Raw genomic sequence first — 21,319 nt, 5'->3', positions numbered from 1 at the left:
ATACCCTTATGGACAAAATATGTATGGAGTTGTTTTGCATTTAAATTGACAAGGCATTAACTGGGAGAACATGCGGCTTATATTTTTAAGCTGAGGATAAGTAGTTTCTACTCTAGATGTCGAATTTGAAACTACTCCCAAAATAACAGTACGGTCCAAAAATGCAAAACGCTGGTTCTCCGTCTACCAAAATACGTCAAGCCTTTATGAAAACCATGACATAAGAGATAAAGGCTGAAGACTACTTTCAGCAATAAAACATTACATCTTTCACATTATCCTTGATGACGGGAAGTGGCCGGATAGCCAAATTCCTCTCTGCCGTGCTCCTGTTCCCATCTGTGGATCCACCAGCAGATGTTTCATCCTCGATATAATAACGAGCCCGAAAAGCTGCTAAATATGCATAATATGCAGGAGGCACTGCCATATGAAATCAACCAATAAAAATTAAAAAAATAATCAATGCTTGCCAGAATAATAAATAATTCACTGATTGAAAATGTTTTTTGTAAAACAACGGAAGTACAAGTATCAGACCTACGGAAACTGATCGAGTACACCTTGCGTACCTGAAAATGGGCCATGAGTCAAAACTTACAGAATAACCATTCCAAAGATAATTCTTCAACAATGCAATATTAAATCCAGTTATAGAGAAGGTAAACATATTACGTGTAACACAAGTTATTTGTTAACACTTGCAGGCCATCTGCAGTAAAACGGTTCTCATCATACAATACATGGTAGCGAGTTGGTCGACTGGTTCCCTGGAATAAACACCTTAGTCAGTCCAACGCATTTAAAAATTATAGGTGGAAAAAAAAAAAGAAGTGTACAATGTTCATCGAGCGTAAGTCTAGATGGATAAAATTTGGATTGAAAGAGCAAACTTATTTTTTACCTGAATTGCTGCATGACTGTTGAGGTAAAAATCGAATTCTGTAGGATGACAAATTTCAGTATCAACAACGGTTCCTAACACAAGGACATCCCAAAAACAATCGTCAAACACAAGGTTAGGCAACGACATGGTTCCCAGCTGTTGTGAATACTCAAAAGAAGCAAATAGGATATAAAGATTAATAATACAAAGCAAACTTGGAACCTGGTAAAATATTTCCACTCCTATCTGTCAGATCGCATCTGTTGTTCTCAGCAGGAAAAAGGCGAGTACGACACCTTTTCTGTACCACAACAAACGTAACTGGTGGTGCATATCCCTCCTCAAGTGAGGCACAGGCCTGGAAATAAATCAATTTAGCATGTTGCAACAAAAGCTATCATAAAGGCATTAACTGAAGCTAGATATTGAAAATCTCTTGAACACAAGAAAATCATTTTAACTTCAGGAATCATCAGCATTACCTGTCGGATAGCATTCATTTCATGGAGCAAAACCTGACTGAACTGCCTTTCACCAACACCATCTCTGGCACATAAATGAAACAACATCAGTAACATTCTACAAAACAAACAGTTTAACATTGAAAACAGCAATTACCGGTAGAAAATAATCCTGTGAGGTTTAAAGTTGGTTGATCTTCTGAAGGCAATTAACAGTTCCCTGTAAAAGACAAACAGAAGCATAAGTTTCTCTTAATTAAGGCACCTGATATGTATTTCCATGTCTACTAACCTGATCATTCCTCCATGAACAAAACCCCTTTGAGGATCTTGAATAGATTTATAGAGATCTTGGATAATTTCCTCATGGTGTGCCTGAGCAGAGACAAGCCCTCTGTACTTGGCTACTTCTGGCCAATCCATTGAGGCCACCACCTGTCTCAGTCAATTCAATCTTTTAACAGAGTGAATTACTAAAAGCAGAAACAAAAGATGAGTGTACATACAGCCGCTATAGAAGGGCTAGAGTCTTCTCCTGGTTGTGGATGGGTGACATCTGCACCAAATATAATTGTAGGTCTATCAGTCACAAGAGGAATTCTTTTCTGAACAGCATCAACGAGCACAGTGTTTCGTCCCCCAACCTATAAAATTACAAATAGCAAACTGAGTCTCTGGTACTAAGGAAATAAACCTATCAATTTTAACAAGAAATTTTGGCACTCCCAAACTCTTAAAAAAAAAATCTTGAACATCAGAATTTGATTATTTGAAAAAAAAAAATTACAATAATTCGAGCAAATCAAGACTGAAATTAAATTGCCAAAAAAAAAAAAAATCATCTCCTACATGTTTTCCCACTAACCCTTGGATTTGTAAATATCAACCATGATAATGAACAGGCAAAAAAATGGGGGCAAACCAAACCTTCACATTGATTTTAAGAGCCACATTTTCAAAATACTGCATATTGAGCCTTGATGCCTGTCTAGGCTGACAGCATTGTGAAACAATCCCAAGTTCCGTTTCGCAAACTCTTTTAATTCTTCCTGTGAGCAGAAAGCTGATAATGTTGAACAAAACCAAAGCTGATATAGAAATTTAATCATGGATTAAATTTATCACTCACCATATGATCCGCTAACATCAGGTAAAATAATTATCAACAGCTGAAGCTGTTTCCCTTGCTGTGTAGTCCGATTGTGAACATCTACAAGTGCCTTCTCAATTTGATTTGGGTTGGACGAACTTATGGGAATGACAGGCCGCAGGTTAAATACCTGGCATGATAAACACAGACCCCCCCAAAAGAAAAAAGTAGGTTCAGAGAGGCCATTAACCTGAATTGCTAACATGAATTGCAAAATAAATAACATTACCATACCATTCCCTTGCTATTACACATGTCTACCAACCCCTGACAAAACTGGAATGCCACGTCCCGATTCAAACGGGTGGAGAAGTTCACACAAGTCCAAACTTCCACCCTCCCACCATTGAACATTTTCTATAATACCAAAATTACACAAAATAATTCAGTGTGGGTAAATAAAAGCTCCTCGTTCAGAAGGCAGAGTGGATTGAGCTGAACACCAAGCACATACAATCCAAATACCTAAATGAATATCAAATACAATGCTTTTCAAAGATGAAAAAGTATATAACTAAATAGAAATTACAGCATGCTAAAATGGAAAAAATAAAATAAAATAAAGGTTGCAAAAGAAACGCAGCACAACCACATTGCATCAAATGCGGCAATTCAACTTCCAACCCATCCTACCCATCAGTCAGTACACATCCCTCAACCAATTTAAACAAGTGGTAACTGCTTCCTTATGCTCTTCCTAAGCAGAAATCACCAACTATGGAAGAAAATAATAATCATTCACCTTGTTAATCATGTTCCATTGCCCAAAACCAGGATTCACGCTTGCTTCTCGGCCAGTTTCATGATATTTAAGCTGCAGCATTTTAGGAGGTAAAGTTAATCATAAGGAGATTGGAAGTACTATAATGCTCTTACAGAAGAAAAAAGGACACATAATTACCATTGGAGCAGGTAGGATTCGAGCATCAACCGATGTAAGATCATCAGCCACTTGAATTCCAAACTCTTTGTTCACAAGAGTATCTTCATTGTAAGCATTTGCCCTAGCCATCTGCAGAAGAATGTCAAACCCAGAAGCAAGAATCAGAAACTCTCTTTGTTCAGAAGAAGATAATTCCTAGATTAATCATCCAAAAAAATCCACCACAGACATAAGAAATTACAACGACACTCTACCATCCTTATATTTTCTTCACGCTCCCGAGGACGCTGACAAGTTGCTCTTAAAAGAGCAATTACTTGTCTTTCATTTAATCTTTTAGCATATCTCTGCCCTGCGACAATCCTAGAAAGCTGTAAACAAAAATATTCTATAAATAGGTCTTAAATAAATTATTTTCCAGACAAAAAAAAAAAAAAGAAAGTAATCTTTTGATCATAGAACCTCCATTGGCAAATAAATAGGCCTCGCTTCACTTCCAGCTACTAGGGCAGGCAATGACGTGAATTGAAGCGCAATATTATATCTTTCACGAAAATATTGAATCACCGACATCCTTGTCGCACTGTCATCAGTAAACCTAGCAAATACAATGAAAGGGAAGATATAACATGAATGCCTATTATAACATGGAGGGAGGGATACATCACTGTTACAGGCAATATCAAGTCACCATCGCAGAACATAGAAGCCAACTACTATCACATATCAGATTTGAGAAATTGTTTTGAGGCACATCTGCCAAAAATTTTGCCACCAAGTAAGTTCATCAATCATACAGAAAATACAACATAAGACATCATAAAGTATTCATCTAGAATGGTCAGGGGGACTCAAGAATCAGCTAACATAAACAAATCAAGTAACATAAACACAATCAAAACCACCATGTTAAATTATCACAGTGTCACCACAAATGGACAAATTTTTTATGCTTGTATGTCAGTTAATTACAAACACACATACATTAGTTGGCTCATTGGTTGACTGGATATGCCGGTGATCTTGTGACTATTGTTATACTCCCTATGCGTGAGCACGACCTTTATTCCCTTCAACGCCTTTTTCACCTAGAAGTCAGGAATTAAACAATCGCATTAATAACATTGAGCATGTGTCTCTACCCCATTACCAACAATAATTTTTTAAAATAATTAATGGGCAGTTGTCAATTAGCAGCCAAAATAGATCGAAACTAAAAATTTTACAGATAGTTCAAAAGATTGCTACAATATGTAACAGAATGATAATAAGTTGATTAATATAACTGCACAATTGCAAATGAATGCATGGAAAATTCTTAAAACCACCATTTCAAGGTCTCATTTCTTTGTCATCAGAATTATAGGCCAAATTATACACCAGTTCCCTACATTGATCATCAAACCACGTTCTATTTGCCTTAGACTTGGGAGCTCACTCAATACCCTCCAGCTCAGCCATAAATCAAGAAATTACCCTATCCAAAATTTGCAAGAAATTTCAAATTTTAAACTACTAATTACTGAACATCCAAAACATTACCGAAATGTTTGCCTAACAAATCTGTGATCATTCTTTGAAAAGGCTCTTATCACAAACACATAACCAAGACATAACCAAAGAAGACTAGACAATACCTTCAGACGCACTTCATCAGAAAGAGGATGTGATAAGTCTCTGCAATAATTCTGAACAAACTCAGTAACTAGAATTGGCTCATAAAAGGAGCTGGCTGAAACATCTGCAACAGCAAGAGCAAATATTTATATAGCAGTGCTGCACCTAAAACAAAATCAAGCTTGCATAATATAGAAGATAAGCAGCATCAAATTATATAAAATATAATGAGAAATACCAATATTAAGAGATAGCCCCATCTGGGTTGGGCGAAGACTCTGAAAATATCCACGCCAATATTCAACGCCATCACCAAGCTGACCCATTGGTCCAAGATCAGTAGAGAAAAATGACCTCCCCACAACTGTATGCCTGATGCAGAAGTTCATCATTTCATTAATTAACCATTCTAAAACCCAAATTGTTCAAGACACAGAATAGAAAATAATAAAATTGTCCCTCAGAAATCAAATATTAAATCAGTTGCATGAACAAGCAAATGCTCGCATGGGCAGGGAAAATCCTATATCATACATACCAAGAAGTGAAACTTTTATTAACACAGTTAAGGTTAAATACTTCTCTGATGGAGCTGCTCTGAGAACAACAGCAAGCACTTGTATAACTTCGTACGGAGCTTCAAAATGCCTACGGCGTAAGAACTGCTGTAGAGTGTAAAGATCAGGCTTCGAAGCCAATCTGATAACCACCCTAAACTGGCGCTCCCTTCTCAATGACAAATCACTCAACACATTAAATCAAGAAAATTCATAATCAACAATATTCAAGAAACACACATGTTAAAAGCACGAGATACCTCAGCCTGGTAGACGAGCTGGGACGAGGATCACTATCAGGTAAATTGATAATGAACTCCTTCGATTCAAAAGGCAGTGGCCCTGCAGTGTAAATGCTCTTCATACCATCATAGGCAGGTATTCGTTCACCCAAGTCAGTCAGCCGATATAAATTAATCAGCTGAGAAATAATTTGTCTGTTGATTTTTCTTGACGTCACCCAGGGAGTAATTGAAACCTTAAAAAATAAATAAATAAATAAATAAATAAGGAAAACCATAAACATATTTTTAAAATATCAACAAAACCCCGACACCTTCGAATTCAACGCTCACGAATGGTGAATCTTAAATAAAATCAAAACTGACAAAAAATGAAAAATAAAAAATAAAAACAGTCAAAACGTTTTCAAAAGTAATAAAATTAAAATTAAAAGTAGACTTACATCATAGTGATGAATGTCTCTCTCGGCAAGTTGCACCATAAAGTGATTTGCTCTGACAACACATTTTCTGCCTACAGTTCCAAATCCCGGCCTCACCGGAAACCCCACCGCCTGCGACGACGAAGGCGGAGGAGTAGCCGCCGCCAGTGCCGCCAATGTCAGTTTCTGCTCCGTTTCTTCGACAAGAGTAGAAACTGAAGAAGAAGAAGGGGCAGAAGCAGAAATAGACGGAGATGAAGGAGCCGGCGCCGTCGAAGTAGAAGCTGCGTGTGATGAGGACGGGGCTGCACCGGAGCCGTAATGCGATCCACGATCAGTACCGCGCTGGAATGGCGGCGCTGGTGCCTGAGTCGGCTGGTCATGGCGAGAATCCGGCCTACGACCACCGCCACCACTTCGAGACATTGTCGAAAACAAAAGGGTAAAATGAGAGAGAAAACTTTGAGGAACCAAAGTGATGGTCACACAAAAAAAGCGAGAGCGATGACTTGAGGAGAAACAGGGGACAAGGAGACAGGAGAGGAGAGGAGAGGAAGTGTAATGGAAATAGAAAAATGCTGAGCGGAGAGAAAGGTGAGAGAAAGATGGGAGAAATAATGAAGAAAAAGGAAGAAAGAAAGGGAACAAATTTCTTTCTTCTTTCTTTTTCTCTTTTTTTTTCTACACCAAACACTACCCGACTCTTTATTCTAATGACGTGTAAATGTAACTGCAAAAATAAATATCAGACGATTGGGGGACAGTGGATGTAATCACAGTGAAAGAACAGAGGGTGATTGGAATTTGGAACGAGTGAAAATTTCCAAGAGCGCAGGTTGAACCAGCAGCCTTTTATTCCCGGCTGACTCTAGCTTTGCGGGAATTCTACAGATGCGGCTTTTAAAAAACTTGATACGCGTCGAAATGTCCCGGCGAGTAACTCATTTCTCTCGCAGCTACTCCTCTAGTCCTCTGGGTCTGGGCGCCCATGACGACAAATCCAATCATTAGCTTTTGGGCGGCGCTTTTCCTAAAAATCGAGGTAATCGAGCTGAAGGCGCCCAAGCCATGTCGTTTTGCGGTCCACCTGTGGACCCCATTTACAGAAGATAAAGCCTTTAATTGATGGCTACCCCATTTGGTAGCTACCTTACAGAATCTGTAACTTAGCCAGCTCCTTAATTTGATAATCGAAAGTGTTTGCCACTTGCTCCCGCTGTACGGAAAAGAGCCAAAAAGAAGAAAGAAAAAATCTGATTCCTCGAACACAGCATGAGTGCATCCGTTTTTGTCTGGTCAGTATCCATTACTTTATATATTTTTAAGAAATTAAAAGACTTCAGTGGGGTCTACGAGGAGTGCGGAAGCAGGCCTTTTGCACGTAAGCGATAGAGAAGCGCTTCCTTTGAAATGGCAAATGACGCGAAAGCCAACACGAACCCTCTTCTTCAAGTGCACGTGTCCAGCGAAAAAGGGCTTCATCGGCATACAACATTAATAATTAATAAAGAAAAAAACTGGGCGGCACCGCAGAAAGCTTAGCGTCTATGGGAGGAGCGGTGGAATAGCACGTTGTAGATGATTCCAAGTATACTCATGATGTCATCATGCAAACAACTTCTGAACGAAGGGGCTTCCGCTTCGTGGTATTGACTATTCACCGTCAATGTTTTTGGTTTTTTATTGTTTCCTTGGTGGGGCCCGCAAGGACACCAAATCCTTTTGACTCAGGATTTTAAGGATAAATGGGTTAAATGTCTGGGACCACTTCCAAGAGTCTAGAAATGCTGCAGCGGATATGAGAACGTACTGTACTTAATGATCGGGGTCGGAGATTTTGAGAAAAACACACGGGATTGAACTAAAATTTAGTTCATGTCTGCGTAAACTTAAAATCCAGCACTCTCAAAATTCACTGTTTATAACACACGGTGTCATTTTTATATATTAATATCTCACCGAGCTAGAATTTTGGTTCCGCCATTATTTATGTTGTATAAACGGCTATATATATATATGAAGTAGAAGTTTAGTTGTGTTTAAGAGAATTATTTAAATTTGAGTAATGATAAGTATCTCAACATTTAAGTCTCAATTAAGTCTCAATTAATATAATATTCATTTATTGAATAATAGTTAAATAATTTTACTAACTATAAAATTTATCATCCAATAGATGAGAGATGCATAGTATTAGGACTCAAGTTGAGACTCAAATATTAGAATCTCTGTTCAAATTTCTATTAAAATTTATGATATATTCACCTCTTATAGTTTATGTTTTTTCACCAATAATAAAAATACTATTATATGAATTCACATATGATAAAAACAAAAAATAATATTTGATCACTAAGGGGACACCACTATGACAAAAACATCAGTATTTTAGTATGAACAGTGTCTTCATTTTGTGTACTACAATGGTACTATCGCATGAATAATAATATCAATTCTATTTTGATGTTATCTTCGTAGGATTTAAATATCAGTACTCAGTAAAAATTGAACAAAAAATTAGCAAAAATACTAAAGTAAACATGACTCTCTTGTTTTGCAAGAATTGGTCGGGTAATTTTCAAACAAATTTATTTAGCCAACAATTCAAATTTAAATCCCAAATAAGATATAAGTCAAAAATTTAATTTTAACTTTATCCACCCATATACCTCAAAGACCATATATCTCAAAGAAAAGAAAGAGCTCTCTCCATAATTTACGTAAAGAGTACATATTGACATTGTTAGTGATCAATCTCTTTTATAGATTAAAATGATATGGAAACACCCGGTCACCGTACATTCTAAATGACACAAAAAGTAAGCTAAGCATCTTCTTCCTTTTATACTTTCTTTTCCCCCATCTTTCCTTAACAATCTTTTCTTTATACTTTACCTTTCATTATTATGTAATATTTAATTATGCCAGGATCTTTAGTTTAAACTGTTAAATGATGAAATGTCAAATTGAGCTTTTTTTTTCTCCCGTCAATCGATAATTTGCATGTGGCATTAGGCTCTTTAAACGTCATGCTGTTATGTATGTCGCAGAGCGCGTTGATAGGACCTGTATCAAGCATTGTGAGGGCAGCGGTTCAAGCCCCCACAAAAGCATTTGTGGGGGCTAACGTGCTTATTTGTTTAATATTTCAAAAATTTCCTCTCCCTCGTGCAATACGAGTGGAGTATGGACATCCCTCTTCTGTAAGGGATTATTTGTCTACGCATGTACTTCACAGAATTCAATGTAATAATATAAGTCTCAATCATGTATTTCTGATTGTAAATATCAGTGTAATATATCTGCTATAATAGCAGTTGTAAATATCTGTGTAATGCAGTAATATGATGATTAATCAGTATTCAAAAAAAAAAAAAAAGGACCTGTATTTACTTAATTGCGTAGTTTAAAAGCAATTAGAGTTGGACTTGATGTGCAATTATCAATAAATCTTTAATTATTATCCCATACAAACTTACAAAGTAAGGTATGTAATTAATGCAACTAGTTCTTTTTCCTTTTTTATTTATTTGTATCAACTTCTTAATTTTTTATTTTATTTTTAAATAAATGCATAAAATTTCAATTAAGCCACGTAATAAGTGATTTAAAATTTGATCAACAAAGGCAAAAGCTAGTTTCGCTTATCTCTATCGCTCTATGTGAGTGCAAGTTTGTGAAGGTGTGAAAAAAGAAAAAGAGAACTACAACATCGAGGAACGCATAAAGAACCTGCTTCGCTTTATTCATTTTCACAATCGAAAGTGCGTCGTCATGCTTTACATTTTCGTAGGAATCTTACCAATGTTCTGGTCAAGACTTTATTTGTTTGTTTAAGGTGGAATGTTCATTCCAAAAAATATATAAATAATAATAAATAAAATAGTGGAAGCAAGGGAAAGAAAAAAAATTAATTTTATTAGTAATATTATGTATACATAATTCAAATATGTAATGTGTCTTAAATGATATGACATATGACTTGTTATTAACTAATAGATAGTGTAAGATATTGTTATATTGTACCATAAGCTTTGATTGATGGTACATCACTTGACTATAAATTATGTGATGTTTGTTAAGCAGCTAAGCGCTCATTTAGATATTATATTTTAGGTTAAGTATATGTTTAGCCGTTGTATTTAGATATTATAATATGTTATATTATTGTCCTTATTTTTGTCTTTGTTTGACAATAATACCTTCCAATAATTTTGGAGATATTAATATAAAAATATTAATTCATTATTTTTGTTTTTAATTATGTTACACCCCTTACTCTTACATTTTATTTGTTGCTCCAATAATACTTTTGTAATAACATATTAATGACGAGAAATATATTAGTTTATTGAATCAACCATAAAAGTAAAGTAATAATAATTTACAAATAAAATAAATGATATTATGTATTAATTGAAATATATTAAATTATCACAATACAATAATATTATTGTAACAATACAATAATAAGGTTTAAATATATATTAATTTATTGAAAAAACCATAGAAGTATAATCATAATAATAATTTACAAATAAAATATATAATGATAATAATAGAGTAATAATATAGCTACAAACTCTTGTACAAATTTTTGGTGTACAAACTGATACGGCATGATTTAATTGGTTACATTATATTTCTCTTGGTTCACATGATTTGTTTATATTATTTTGTATTTTTATTAAACCAATGAGTTAATGCCAAATTAGTTTGTAGGGTAAAAGCTCATTTAGTCCCTATATTTTAAGATTAGCATCCATTTAGTCCATGTATTTTTTAAAATACCTCAAAACATCTCTGCTGTTAAAGTATTGATACCCCTACCGTTACTTTTTATTTCTTTTAGCTTGCTTTTACAATATTATCCTTTTATAATAATTTTTTTGTTTGGAAATTACTAAAAATAAAATAATTAAATTACCAATTTAACCCTAAAAATAAAAATAATAAATTATATTAATTTTTAATTGTCAAAAATTGTATGCAAACTACCAAGTGTGCAAATGGTGCTTACAAAAAAATTAATTTTTTTAATTTTTTAGGGTTAAATTGGTAATTTAATTATTTTTTAATTAATGTCCAAATAAAAAATTATTATAAAAGGGTAATATTGTAAAAGTAAACCAAAAGAAATAAAAAGTAACGGTAGGGGTATCAATATTTTAACGGTAGGGATGTTTCGAGGCATTTTTAAAAATATAGGGACTAAATGGATACTAATTTTAAAATATAGGGACTAAATGAGCTTTTACCCTAAATAAGTATGTATAAGAGTTTGTAGCTGTATCATAACTCATAATAATAATGATAATAATATTATTATTTTACTTTTTAGGGTTAATCTGATAAATTGATATATATTTGTTTTCATTAAAGTATTATTACAAGCTTACTATTGTCAAAACAAATAAAATGATAAATAACAACAAAAATATTTCAAGGTATATTTTTAAATATAAAGATTAAACGAATACTTATCATCAAAATTCGACCGTCGCATCATAATTTTCTTTATTTCTTCGCCCTACTACTATTATTATTATTTTTCTTATTTCCTTTTTGGAAAGAAGAGCGACGACAATTCTTAATATCGAAGCATGTGAAGACTCGTATTCAAAAGACCTCTATTGGCACACATACTAATAGGTTGATAAGTTTGTTTTGAATGTTTGGAGATATTTTTTAAAGAATGAACGATAAATGGATAAAAGAATGTGATAGTATAGAAAAATAATCTCCTTCGAAGATGTTATCAAGAACTTCTCAAACAAAGAACAAAGCTGGCATATATCTTTGTAAAATTGATGATGGGCACCTAATTTACAATGTAATGTTTAGGAATAATGTTACATTTAAGTAGTTAATTTGTCTTGTAAATTACGCGAAAGTTGATGCACATCGCATTGTCAGAGGGTGTAAGATTCTCACATTAATGATAAAATTTAAACTCCACGTCAACTAAGGGTATGTTTGGGATTGAGGTGCTGTAACTTTTAAATTACAGTTATTGCGGGAAAAAAAACTATAATTATGAAACAAAAGGTAGTAATATGTAGTAAATATAAATTTTAAATAATAATTTTGACGAAATTATTAAAGATATAATAGATTTTCGATGATAGCTACAGTAATTAGTGTTTACCAAACACTTTCGTGCTGTAACTTTTAAGCTACAGCTGCCCAACCTCAATCTAAAACGCATCCTAATACTTATACAAATTGTTTTTCTTGTATCCTTAAGACCATAAGTATATTATTGATCTTCTCAGTAAAAGAAAAGAGAAAAAAGAAAGCACAGTTTTCATCAATCTCGTGACATCAATCGAAAATTTGCAATGGGCTGAAAGCCTGAGATCAGAGCATCCGCGATATATACAGTTGAGCCCACGAGCAGGGATATGGTTGTTTGGATTGACACACCTAATTCCGAATGCAATCAGTGAAAACTCTAACTACACACCACAACTTGCATTTGCCGGGGGTGCACTAACTCGGATTGAGTCTGAGTAGTAACTCAGTGAAAACTCAATGAAAGGATGGGCAATGACGACAGAGTGGCTGTCCTGTGGCTGGCTCCATCTCCAAATCATCACGCTGACTCGCATGATAGTTGATCCATTACAAATGGCCCCACTCATCCCGAGCAAAAAAACCATCCCGACCGCGCCTGTAAGCGCGCGAGATACACCCTTCAGCTGCCACTCGCCACGTGTACTCAATTATTTTTTGCTTGATTTACTTTAATTTCCCGGCAAAGACTTGAGATACACTCTCAATCAAAAACCCTAATTCCTCAATTTTCCTCCACTACCACCAACCCATCAACCACCCAAATCAACTTCCATCAAAGCTTGTCTAGTTCAAGATTTAATCCGAGTCGTCTTTAATTCTTTCGCTTTGTTAGAAATCTGAAGAAATAATTTGATCTTTATCTTGTTCTTGAAGAAGCCGCCAAAGAAACCATATTTTGTGTATAAACTAATGGCGGAGGATAAGAACGGGGATCCAAGTGAGTTGAGTGATTATACGTCAGAGGATGAGGGAACCGAGGATTACAGGAGAGGAGGTTACCATGCGGTGCGTATTGGTGATACTTTCAAGAATGGTCGATATGTTGTTCAGAGCAAGCTTGGCTGGGGCCATTTCTCTACTGTTTGGCTCACTTGGGACACTCAAACTTCTGTAAGTTTTTTTTTTTTAATGGGAAAGGTTTATTTTAGTTACTTTTAAGTTGAAGAAATTGGATGTGAGTTGATGGAGCATTTTGAGGTTCCATACATATGTATTATTGCTGTTACCCTTTTTTTTTTTCTTTTTTCTTTTAAACTTCTTGTGATTAGAAGGCAATGGGAGGTTGAGTTAAATTTCAGTTTAGTTGATTAGAAAGTCGAGGAAATGGCAAGAAATGAAAATAATATTAGGGATTTATTGGGTTAAAGATAGAATTTATTTGGTGTTGTATTAATTTGTTAAATTTAATCTCTCAAGAGTTCTTTGTTGTTTGGTTGTTAAGAAAAATTGAGAAAGGCAAGGGAGAAAGGAAGTTTCTTTCTTTGGTTGTTTATCATTCATCATGCTTATTAATTTAGAGGTATATGTCTGTGGGTATATAAATAAGTCTTTGCTACTTTAAGCTTGTTTGATTTGCTTTTTCTTGAAATTAACTTTGAAGGTGCTTTATATATGTGATTTTTTCAGTTTGGATGTTGAAAGTTATATTAGATCCTTCCATCAATTTAAACTGTTCGACTCATTAGCATCATGAGACATTCATTGTTTGCAGCATTATGTAGCTTTGAAAGTCCAGAAGAGTGCTCAGCACTATACTGAGGCAGCCATGGACGAGATAAAGATCCTCAAGCAGATTGCTGATGGAGACCCAGATGATAAAAAGTGTGTGGTGAAGCTTTTAGATCACTTTAAGCATTCAGGGCCCAATGGGCAGCACGTTTGTATGGTTTTTGAGTACTTGGGAGATAATCTTTTGACGCTTATTAAGTATACTGATTATCGAGGGGTTCCTTTACACATGGTCAAAGAAATTTGTTACTATATTTTAGTGGGTTTGGATTATTTGCATCGCGAGCTTTCAATTATTCACACTGATTTGAAGCCAGAGAATGTGTTGCTCTTGTCAAAAATTGATCCATCTAAAGATGCCCGCAAATCAGGTGTTCCCCTCATCCTTCCTACTAAAACGGATAAAGTTGTGACAGAATCTAGTGCTTCAAAAGACAATAAGAGTCTTTATGGGGATCTGACCAAGAACCAAAAAAAGAAGGTAAAAAAAAAGGCCAAGAAGGCTGCTCAGGGTTGTGCAGGGACTGAAGCATTTGATGAAAGTGAAGCAGACTCCAAACCATCTAGTCCTGATAATTTTAGTGTCGATACAATACCAAATGGGGTTTCTGTTGAAGAACGGCGGATTGATTCTGTGGTTAACAATGAATCATCCAGGGGTAATGAAGTAAAAAATACTAGCCAAGGAGTTAAGGGTCATAGAAGGCCAAGCCGTGGCACGAGGAAAAATCTTTTGGCTGCGGTTGATGTGCAGTGTAAATTGGTTGATTTTGGAAATGCTTGTTGGACACACAAACAATTTACAAATGACATTCAGACCAGGCAGTATAGATGTCCCGAGGTTCTTCTTGGATCTAAATACTCCACTTCAGCAGATCTATGGTCCTTTGCTTGCATATGCTTTGAGCTGGCGACAGGTGACGTTCTTTTTGATCCTCACAGTGGTGACAATTATGATAAGGATGAGGTTTGTCTAATACTGTCTGTGTCACATATTTTGATTTTTTTTTTAAATCAATTCATCTGAGGTGAATTTGTTATCTTCAATCAGTTAATTTTAACTCCTAATAGTGATTAAACATTTGTGACTTTTCATTTGTGCGAAATTTGGTGTATTTAACAAGAAATTGTTGAGATTTGTGATATTATTTTTACCTTAGTGATTGTTGGGATGGTCTCAGAGTGGCAGTTGGTTTCATCTGTAGTTCAGCTAAGGTATATCAAGCGTCCTATGGTCCAAAAAATGCATAACATGATTGTCAAGGGAATATCTATTTAAAACTTTTCTCCTCTCTTACCAAATATGTTTTTTCTGTTGCATATTTACTAGAGTAACTGGAACCGTGTGATGGGAAAAATCTATATCATGAGATGCCTGATTTTGTAATTTTCAAGAAATTTTCAGGAAGAATTTCAATTCCTATGAGTATGGGTTACTCTCAAAGCTTACTTCAAGTTGCTTACATCTTTGCCCTTGTCGAGCTTTATGATTTTTTTTTTTTTTTGGGCATTAGATATACCTTTGGATTTGTTAGTGGTCAATCTATTTCTATCAGTTTAATCAGTAGAGACAAGTGCATCTATTATTTCATGCATAACATTCTTTTTTGGTCAAATATTGAACAGCAATGATTAATCCTCATCTCATCTATAATTTCTGATGATGTTACATATTGTCAATGATTGATCGTGCATGGTTAGTAGTCAGCTAGCGCAATTAACTGCTTTGCAATTTGTTTTACTTTCTTCTTCCTTTACTGTCTTTGACTTTCTGGTTTTGTGCAGGATCACTTGGCACTGATGATGGAGCTTCTCGGGATGATGCCACGCAAGGTGAGATTTGTCCATGTGCTTGTCATGAGTAACAATTTGGAAAATATGTGCTTTTATACTATTTGGCATCTATATATTCATTTCTCCACAAGAATCTTAACAAAATGCTGTCTTCAGATTGCATTGGGTGGTCGCTATTCCCGTGATTTCTTCAACAGACATGGGGATTTGAGGCACATCCGTCGTCTACGTTTTTGGCCTATGAATAAGGTCCTTGTAGAGAAGTACGACTTTAACGAGCGAGATGCAAAGGACATGGCTGACTTCCTTGTTCCAATACTTGATTTCGTTCCTGAAAAGAGACCAACTGCAGCCCAATGTCTCAGTCATCCATGGATGAGTGCAGGACCTCAACTGCGTGAGCCTTCTATGGCTGCTGGTGAGCCACGGGAGACAGAAGGTAGTATACCTGAAAGAAAGAGGAGGGAGCAGGAGGAGAGGGAGGCTATGGAAGTGGGAGTGGGGAATATGGCCATTAATGGGGCTTCAAAGTTATCAAGCGACCAGGAAGCTGCTGCATTAAAGCTTCCCAAGTAGACATTCAGGTTGTGTTTCTCACAAGTTCCTCCAGTTGTCTTTATATTCTTCTCACATGATCTTTTGCCAAAATGTTGCTTGCAATATTTTTGCAAAATGCGAAGACTCATGTAATGCCATGGGATTGTGGTATTTTGAAATTGGCGAGTGGCAAAAGTTGAAGTTTGTTTCAAGTAACATGTACATGTCTCAAGCATAGTCTCAAACTATGTTGAACAGATTATTTTATTGTATTGTGTACAATCTAAAGAGTTTCTTTTGGGGGTTCCATGTATGAAACTTATTAATTAGGATTTATTTGGAACACAGTTTCACATTTGATTGGATTTATTTCTTGTTTATTTTTCTTTGGTTATAACAGAGCTGGTTTTTGCGGCATCATTCATCTTGCAAGTTAGGCAATTTAGCAAATATTTCTTAGTCGTTAGTCTTCAAAGCATTATCCTTTAGGAAGCATGTATACCTTAACGCTTCACTTATTAGGAATATTGATGGTTCGTTCTCAAACCCAAGAATCACAGGTGAATGTGACAATTCAAGTTAACTACACATGGTAGCTGAAAATATTACCACAGTTCACTACTACACTGCAATTAGTCTTTGTCTGCTAGGGCTAAATTTAGAGCATGGTCTGAAAAACCTAAATCATGAAGTAATTATTTACATCTTAACAGTGCTTACGAGTAAATTACCTGTCATTTCTTGAGCTTCAATAGCATTAATTTTTTATGCGAATTCGTCCATCAGGTCTGTGGCCATGCCTTCAAATGTGGTTTGCCTCATAAAAGGGGAGGCACCTCTCAATCTAGTGGGATAGCATGATTTTTTTCCCCCCCTCTTTTTTCGGAAAAAAAAACCATTGCATGTCTTAATATTTAAAGAACACTTTCTAAAACCATTGGTTCAAATCTAATAAAGTCTTGATGTGAAAAGAAATAAAATTAATTCAGCCCGACCAAAAAATTATTTCTGACTACAGCCCTGCAACCTTATATACTATTCCCAATGCGCATACCAAGATATTCATCATTTTGAAAAGTAGTAGTATGCTTCCAAAAATACATCAAGCTTTCAGAAAAAGGAACCTCCAGGATTTGAGCGCAAAACCAGCAGAGATGAACATCTGATTGAAGGGGAAAAAAAAAAAAAAAGAAAGAAAGAAAGAAAGAGCATCAAAGGCAACAGCGATAATGAGATTAACTACCTAGGTTGAAGGGACAAGAATACTGCGAACATTCAGTTACGGTAAGGAATGTCAAGAAAAAAATCCAATAGTATGTAAAAATGTATCTCATAATAAATCCTAATCTAAGTTTAATATATGAAAATCCCTCCAGAGGCAGCTTCTAACTTGTACAAAAAAATTATATTAAACTTGGTCTGCCGAACAATGCTAGAGGCTACAATTAAGAAATGTACAGTTACTTTGAGCAACCTTGAGTGGTATATTACCAGAAAAGGAGCTTACTTTGAGCAACTTTAGGTGGTACCTTATCAGAAAAGGTACTAACAGATTGCCACACCTCTACACCAACAACAAATGTTCTTAGATTGCAAGCCCACAGCATGTTGTATGAATCTTCATTGAATGTGAAAACCAACTTCCCTCCAAAAATTGCAAGCAAGAATTGGCAAAGAGTAAATGACAGGAGTTAAAGAACTGAAAAGCCTGTGATAAACAGGAGTTAAGGAACTGAAAAGCTTGTGATAAACACTCCACCTGAACAAGTGACTCTTCTTATTTTGGAGGTCTTAGAGTAGCAGCTGCATTGTCTCTAGAAGGCTTTGAAACCCCGTCAATTGCTATATTTCCCACTCGCACCTCCATCGCCTCCCTCTCATCCTTTTCTCTCCTATTTTTATCAGAAATACTCCCTCCTGTGTCCTGCGGCTGAGTAGCAGCCATAGAAGGCTCAAGCAGCCGAGGACCTACATTGATCCATGGATGAGTAAGACATTGGGCTGCTGTTGGTCTTTTTTCAGGGACAAAGTCAAGAATTGGAACAAGGAAGTCGGCCATGTCATTTGCATCTTTCTCACTGAAGTCGTACTTCTCTATAAGCACCTTATTGAGAGGCCAAAAACGCAGACGACGGATATGCCTTAAATCTCCATGTCTATTGAAGAAATCTCGGGAATAGCGACCACCGAAAGCAATCTGAGGAAAGTATTTGTTAAGAGACTTGATGGAGGGATGAATGTATGGGTTTTGTTGAAAGCAGTCAAAATGTTAAATATTGTTGCTATGAAAATAACAGTATAGGATCAAGTGTTGCCAAGTTATTACTCTCGACAAGCAGACGTACAATCTTACCTTGCGAGGCATCATCCCTAGAAGCTCCATCATCAGTGCCAAGTGATCCTGCAAGCAAAGACCAGGAAGTTAAAAAAGAGAAAAGGAAGAAGAAAGAAAACCAATAGCTAACATAGTTTATACCAATAGCTGTCTAAACTTTGTTTTTGCTGCTTGAACTGAAACAAATTAGATTAAACGATCAAAGTTGACTCAGAAATCCAAAGAAAAATCTATCCAAATAAAGAGCAAACAGTAGCAAAATCATAGTACTCTAATAAATAAAAGGTACTAAATTTACATCACAAAAGCAACCTGAATTAAACTCTGACAGTCTCTTGAACATTTCCCATGCAAGAATTTGATAATTTCTAGTCGACTGGGCTTGAAAGATTCATAGAAATTGGAAAATATCTTCCCACAATCCCTTTCCCAAAATTTCTTGTCAACTCCAGAAATAGCAATCTCATGGCATAGATTCTCTCCACTAAAATCGTTTCAGTCATTCTAATTAATTTTACATATGTGACACTAAATGGAATCACTGGGAGAGAGATGTAAGTTTTAAATTCCCTCAAATAATTCTGTTTCAGAATGAATCCTATCAACCATAGGACATATGATTAAACTTGGCCAAAATATAAATCAAAGCCCATATTTTAAGACAGCCAGGTCCAACAAATCAAGTAGAGCTATTTTGCAAAATCCAACAATATTAGATTAAATACCTTAAATTCTCACAAGAGAGAAAGTCACAAATGTTTAACTATTATCAGGTGTTATAATTAATTGACAAAAACAACAAAGCACCAGATACATGTGGCAAGAAATAATGAAGACAGACCTCATCCCTATCATAATTGTCACCACTGTGAGGATCAAAAAGAACATCGCCTGTGGCCAGCTCAAAGCATATGCAAGCAAAAGACCATAGATCAGCTGGAGTGGAGTATTTAGATCCGAGAAGAACCTCGGGACACCTATACTGCCGTGTCTGAATGTCGTTTGTAAATTGTTTGTATGTCCAACAAGCATTTCCGAAATCAACCAATTTGCACTTCAGATCAACTGCTGCCAAAAGCTCTTTTCTTCTGGAGTGGCTTGGCCTTTTACGATCTTTATTAATTCCTTCATTAGAAGTAGCTTCATTTTTTATCAAGGAACCATTCTGTTGGTCTTCAACAGAGTCCCCATTCGGTTCTGCATCAACACTGGTGTGATCGGGACTAGATGGTTTGGAGTCTGACTCATTTTCCTCACACGCTTCATTAGATGAACAACCCTGAGCTGCTTTCTTAGCTTTCTTTTTAATCTTCTTCTTTTGATTCTTGGTTAGATCCCCATGAAAACTCTTACTCTCTTTTGAAACACTGGGATCAAGCACAAGTTTATCTTTTTTGGTAGGAAGCATAGGAGGAGGCCCTGATTTGTGGGGATCTTTAGATGGATCAATCATTGACATGAGCAATACATTCTCTGGTTTCAAATCAGTGTGAATAATCGAAAGCTCACGATGCAAATAATCTAAACCCACCAAAATATGAAAACAAATTTCTTTGACCATGTGTAAAGGAACCCCACGATAATCTGCATACTTAATGAGCGTCAGAAGATTCTCTCCCAAGTACTCGAAAACCATACAAACATGCTGCCCATTCGGCCCTGAATGCTTAAAGTGATCTAAAAGCTTCACAACACGCTTTTTATCATCTGGGTCTCCCTCAGCTATCTGTTTGAGGATCTTTATCTCATCCAAAGCTGCCTCAGTGTAGTGCTGAGCACTCTTCTGGACTTTCAAAGCTACATAATGCTACAAACAATGAATTTCTCATAAATGTTAACGCATTGAACAGCATCAATTAATAGGAAGGGCCTAATTCAATTTTTGACATTGAAACTAAAAAATGACAAGCACCTTCAATAACAACAATAATATTAATTAGAATAAAAAAGCAAAATTTCTCATCAACAACCCCCCCCCCCCCCCCCCCCCCCCACCAAAAAGAAAAACGGAAGAAGAAACTTACAGAAGTTTGAGTATCCCAAGCGAGCCAAACGGTGGAGAAATGGCCCCAGCCAAGCTTGCTTTGAACTACATAGCGACCATTCTTGAAAGTATCACCCATACGCACTGCATGGTACCCTCCTCTCCTGTAATCCTCCGTTCCCTCATCCTCTGACGTGTAATCACTTACATCACTTCGATCTCCATTACTATCTTCCGCCATTACTCATATACCTAAATGAGAGTGTTTTTGCTTTCTTTTTTTTTGGTTGAATTATCAGATAAAGATTGAATTTTTATCGATTGCTTCAGCTGTTTTTGATTGAGTTTGAATTTTATTTTCTTCTAAATTCTCACGATATAGAAAAATTAAAGACTTTCGAGATTAATCTTTTTGGGCGGTTGATTGATTGGTGTACTAGTGGCGGAGGAATTAGGGTCCTTGAGAGAGGGGTGCTCGCCGGAAAAATTAATCAGCAGCGCAATTTATAAACATGTGGCGGCGAGTGGGAGCCAGCGGTGTATCTCACGTTCTCAGAAGCGCGTGAGACATTTTCGTTTTCAAAAGGCGGGCCGTGTTATCAAGTGACCACGGGAGTCAGTGAAATCAATTTTGGAGCCACTATT

General features: G+C 35.9%; 3 protein-coding genes across 5 annotated transcripts; 1 reads left to right on the top strand and 2 right to left on the bottom strand.

The window, feature by feature from the left end:
* Positions 1–30: 30 nt before the first annotated feature.
* Positions 31–6,828, bottom strand: LOC18034644 (protein argonaute 5). The gene is made up of 22 exons (XM_024178827.1): positions 6,240–6,828; positions 5,815–6,032; positions 5,577–5,723; positions 5,236–5,369; positions 5,018–5,121; positions 4,365–4,468; positions 3,843–3,978; positions 3,635–3,751; positions 3,399–3,509; positions 3,240–3,311; positions 2,732–2,854; positions 2,477–2,627; positions 2,275–2,396; positions 1,854–1,991; positions 1,640–1,782; positions 1,505–1,567; positions 1,369–1,432; positions 1,109–1,244; positions 905–978; positions 676–770; positions 541–572; positions 31–423 (listed from the first exon to the last, which is right to left on the bottom strand). Exons 1-22 carry the CDS (start codon positions 6,642–6,644, stop codon positions 248–250), a joined length of 2,865 nt encoding a protein of 954 aa, XP_024034595.1. The 5' UTR covers positions 6,645–6,828; the 3' UTR covers positions 31–247.
* Positions 6,829–13,205: 6,377 nt separating this feature from the next.
* Positions 13,206–16,735, top strand: LOC18034817 (serine/threonine-protein kinase SRPK). The gene is made up of 4 exons (XM_006424326.2): positions 13,206–13,406; positions 14,008–14,991; positions 15,810–15,857; positions 15,975–16,735. Exons 1-4 carry the CDS (start codon positions 13,206–13,208, stop codon positions 16,392–16,394), a joined length of 1,653 nt encoding a protein of 550 aa, XP_006424389.1. The 3' UTR covers positions 16,395–16,735.
* Positions 16,736–17,251: 516 nt separating this feature from the next.
* Positions 17,252–21,258, bottom strand: LOC18034466 (SRSF protein kinase 2). Of its 3 annotated transcripts, none has more exons than XR_002904241.1 (5): positions 20,715–21,258; positions 19,532–20,497; positions 18,709–18,756; positions 17,863–18,552; positions 17,252–17,517 (listed from the first exon to the last, which is right to left on the bottom strand). XR_002904241.1 is itself a non-coding variant. In XM_006424324.2 (5 exons), the coding sequence occupies exons 1-4, from the start codon at positions 20,913–20,915 to the stop codon at positions 18,133–18,135; spliced, it is 1,635 nt and encodes a 544-aa protein (XP_006424387.1). In that variant the 5' UTR covers positions 20,916–21,258; the 3' UTR covers positions 17,544–18,063; positions 18,097–18,132. The 3 variants fall into 3 exon arrangements, 2 of the variants coding, with proteins under 2 accessions (XP_006424387.1, XP_006424386.1); XM_006424324.2 differs by lacking the exon at positions 17,252–17,517 and having other exon boundaries at positions 17,544–18,063; positions 18,097–18,552; XM_006424323.2 differs by lacking the exon at positions 17,252–17,517 and having other exon boundaries at positions 17,742–18,552.
* Positions 21,259–21,319: the final 61 nt, after the last annotated feature.

Source organism: Citrus clementina, unplaced genomic scaffold (genome assembly GCF_000493195.1).
Source record: "Citrus clementina cultivar Clemenules unplaced genomic scaffold, Citrus_clementina_v1.0 scaffold_8, whole genome shotgun sequence".
NCBI lineage: Eukaryota > Viridiplantae > Streptophyta > Magnoliopsida > Sapindales > Rutaceae > Citrus > Citrus x clementina.
The sequence above is the reverse complement of the archived record's forward strand: the minus strand, read 5'-3'. Positions and strand labels throughout refer to the sequence as shown.

Coding starts and splice junctions, on each gene's coding strand:
- LOC18034817 (XM_006424326.2), top strand. CDS start 13,206: ATGGCGGAGGATAAGAACGGGGATCCAAGTGAGTTGAGTGATTATACG. Junction 13,407..14,007: donor CTTGGGACACTCAAACTTCT/GTAAGTTTTTTT, acceptor CATTGTTTGCAG/CATTATGTAGCTTTGAAAGT. Junction 14,992..15,809: donor ACAATTATGATAAGGATGAG/GTTTGTCTAATA, acceptor GGTTTTGTGCAG/GATCACTTGGCACTGATGAT.
- LOC18034466 (XM_006424324.2), bottom strand. CDS start 20,915: ATGGCGGAAGATAGTAATGGAGATCGAAGTGATGTAAGTGATTACACG. Junction 20,498..20,714: donor CTTGGGATACTCAAACTTCT/GTAAGTTTCTTC, acceptor CATTGTTTGTAG/CATTATGTAGCTTTGAAAGT. Junction 18,553..18,708: donor TAGGGATGATGCCTCGCAAG/GTAAGATTGTAC, acceptor TACTTTCCTCAG/ATTGCTTTCGGTGGTCGCTA.
- LOC18034644 (XM_024178827.1), bottom strand. CDS start 6,644: ATGTCTCGAAGTGGTGGCGGTGGTCGTAGGCCGGATTCTCGCCATGAC. Junction 3,979..4,364: donor CAACCAATGAGCCAACTAAT/GTATGTGTGTTT, acceptor TGTATTTGCTAG/GTTTACTGATGACAGTGCGA. Junction 3,312..3,398: donor GAATCCTACCTGCTCCAATG/GTAATTATGTGT, acceptor AAAATGCTGCAG/CTTAAATATCATGAAACTGG.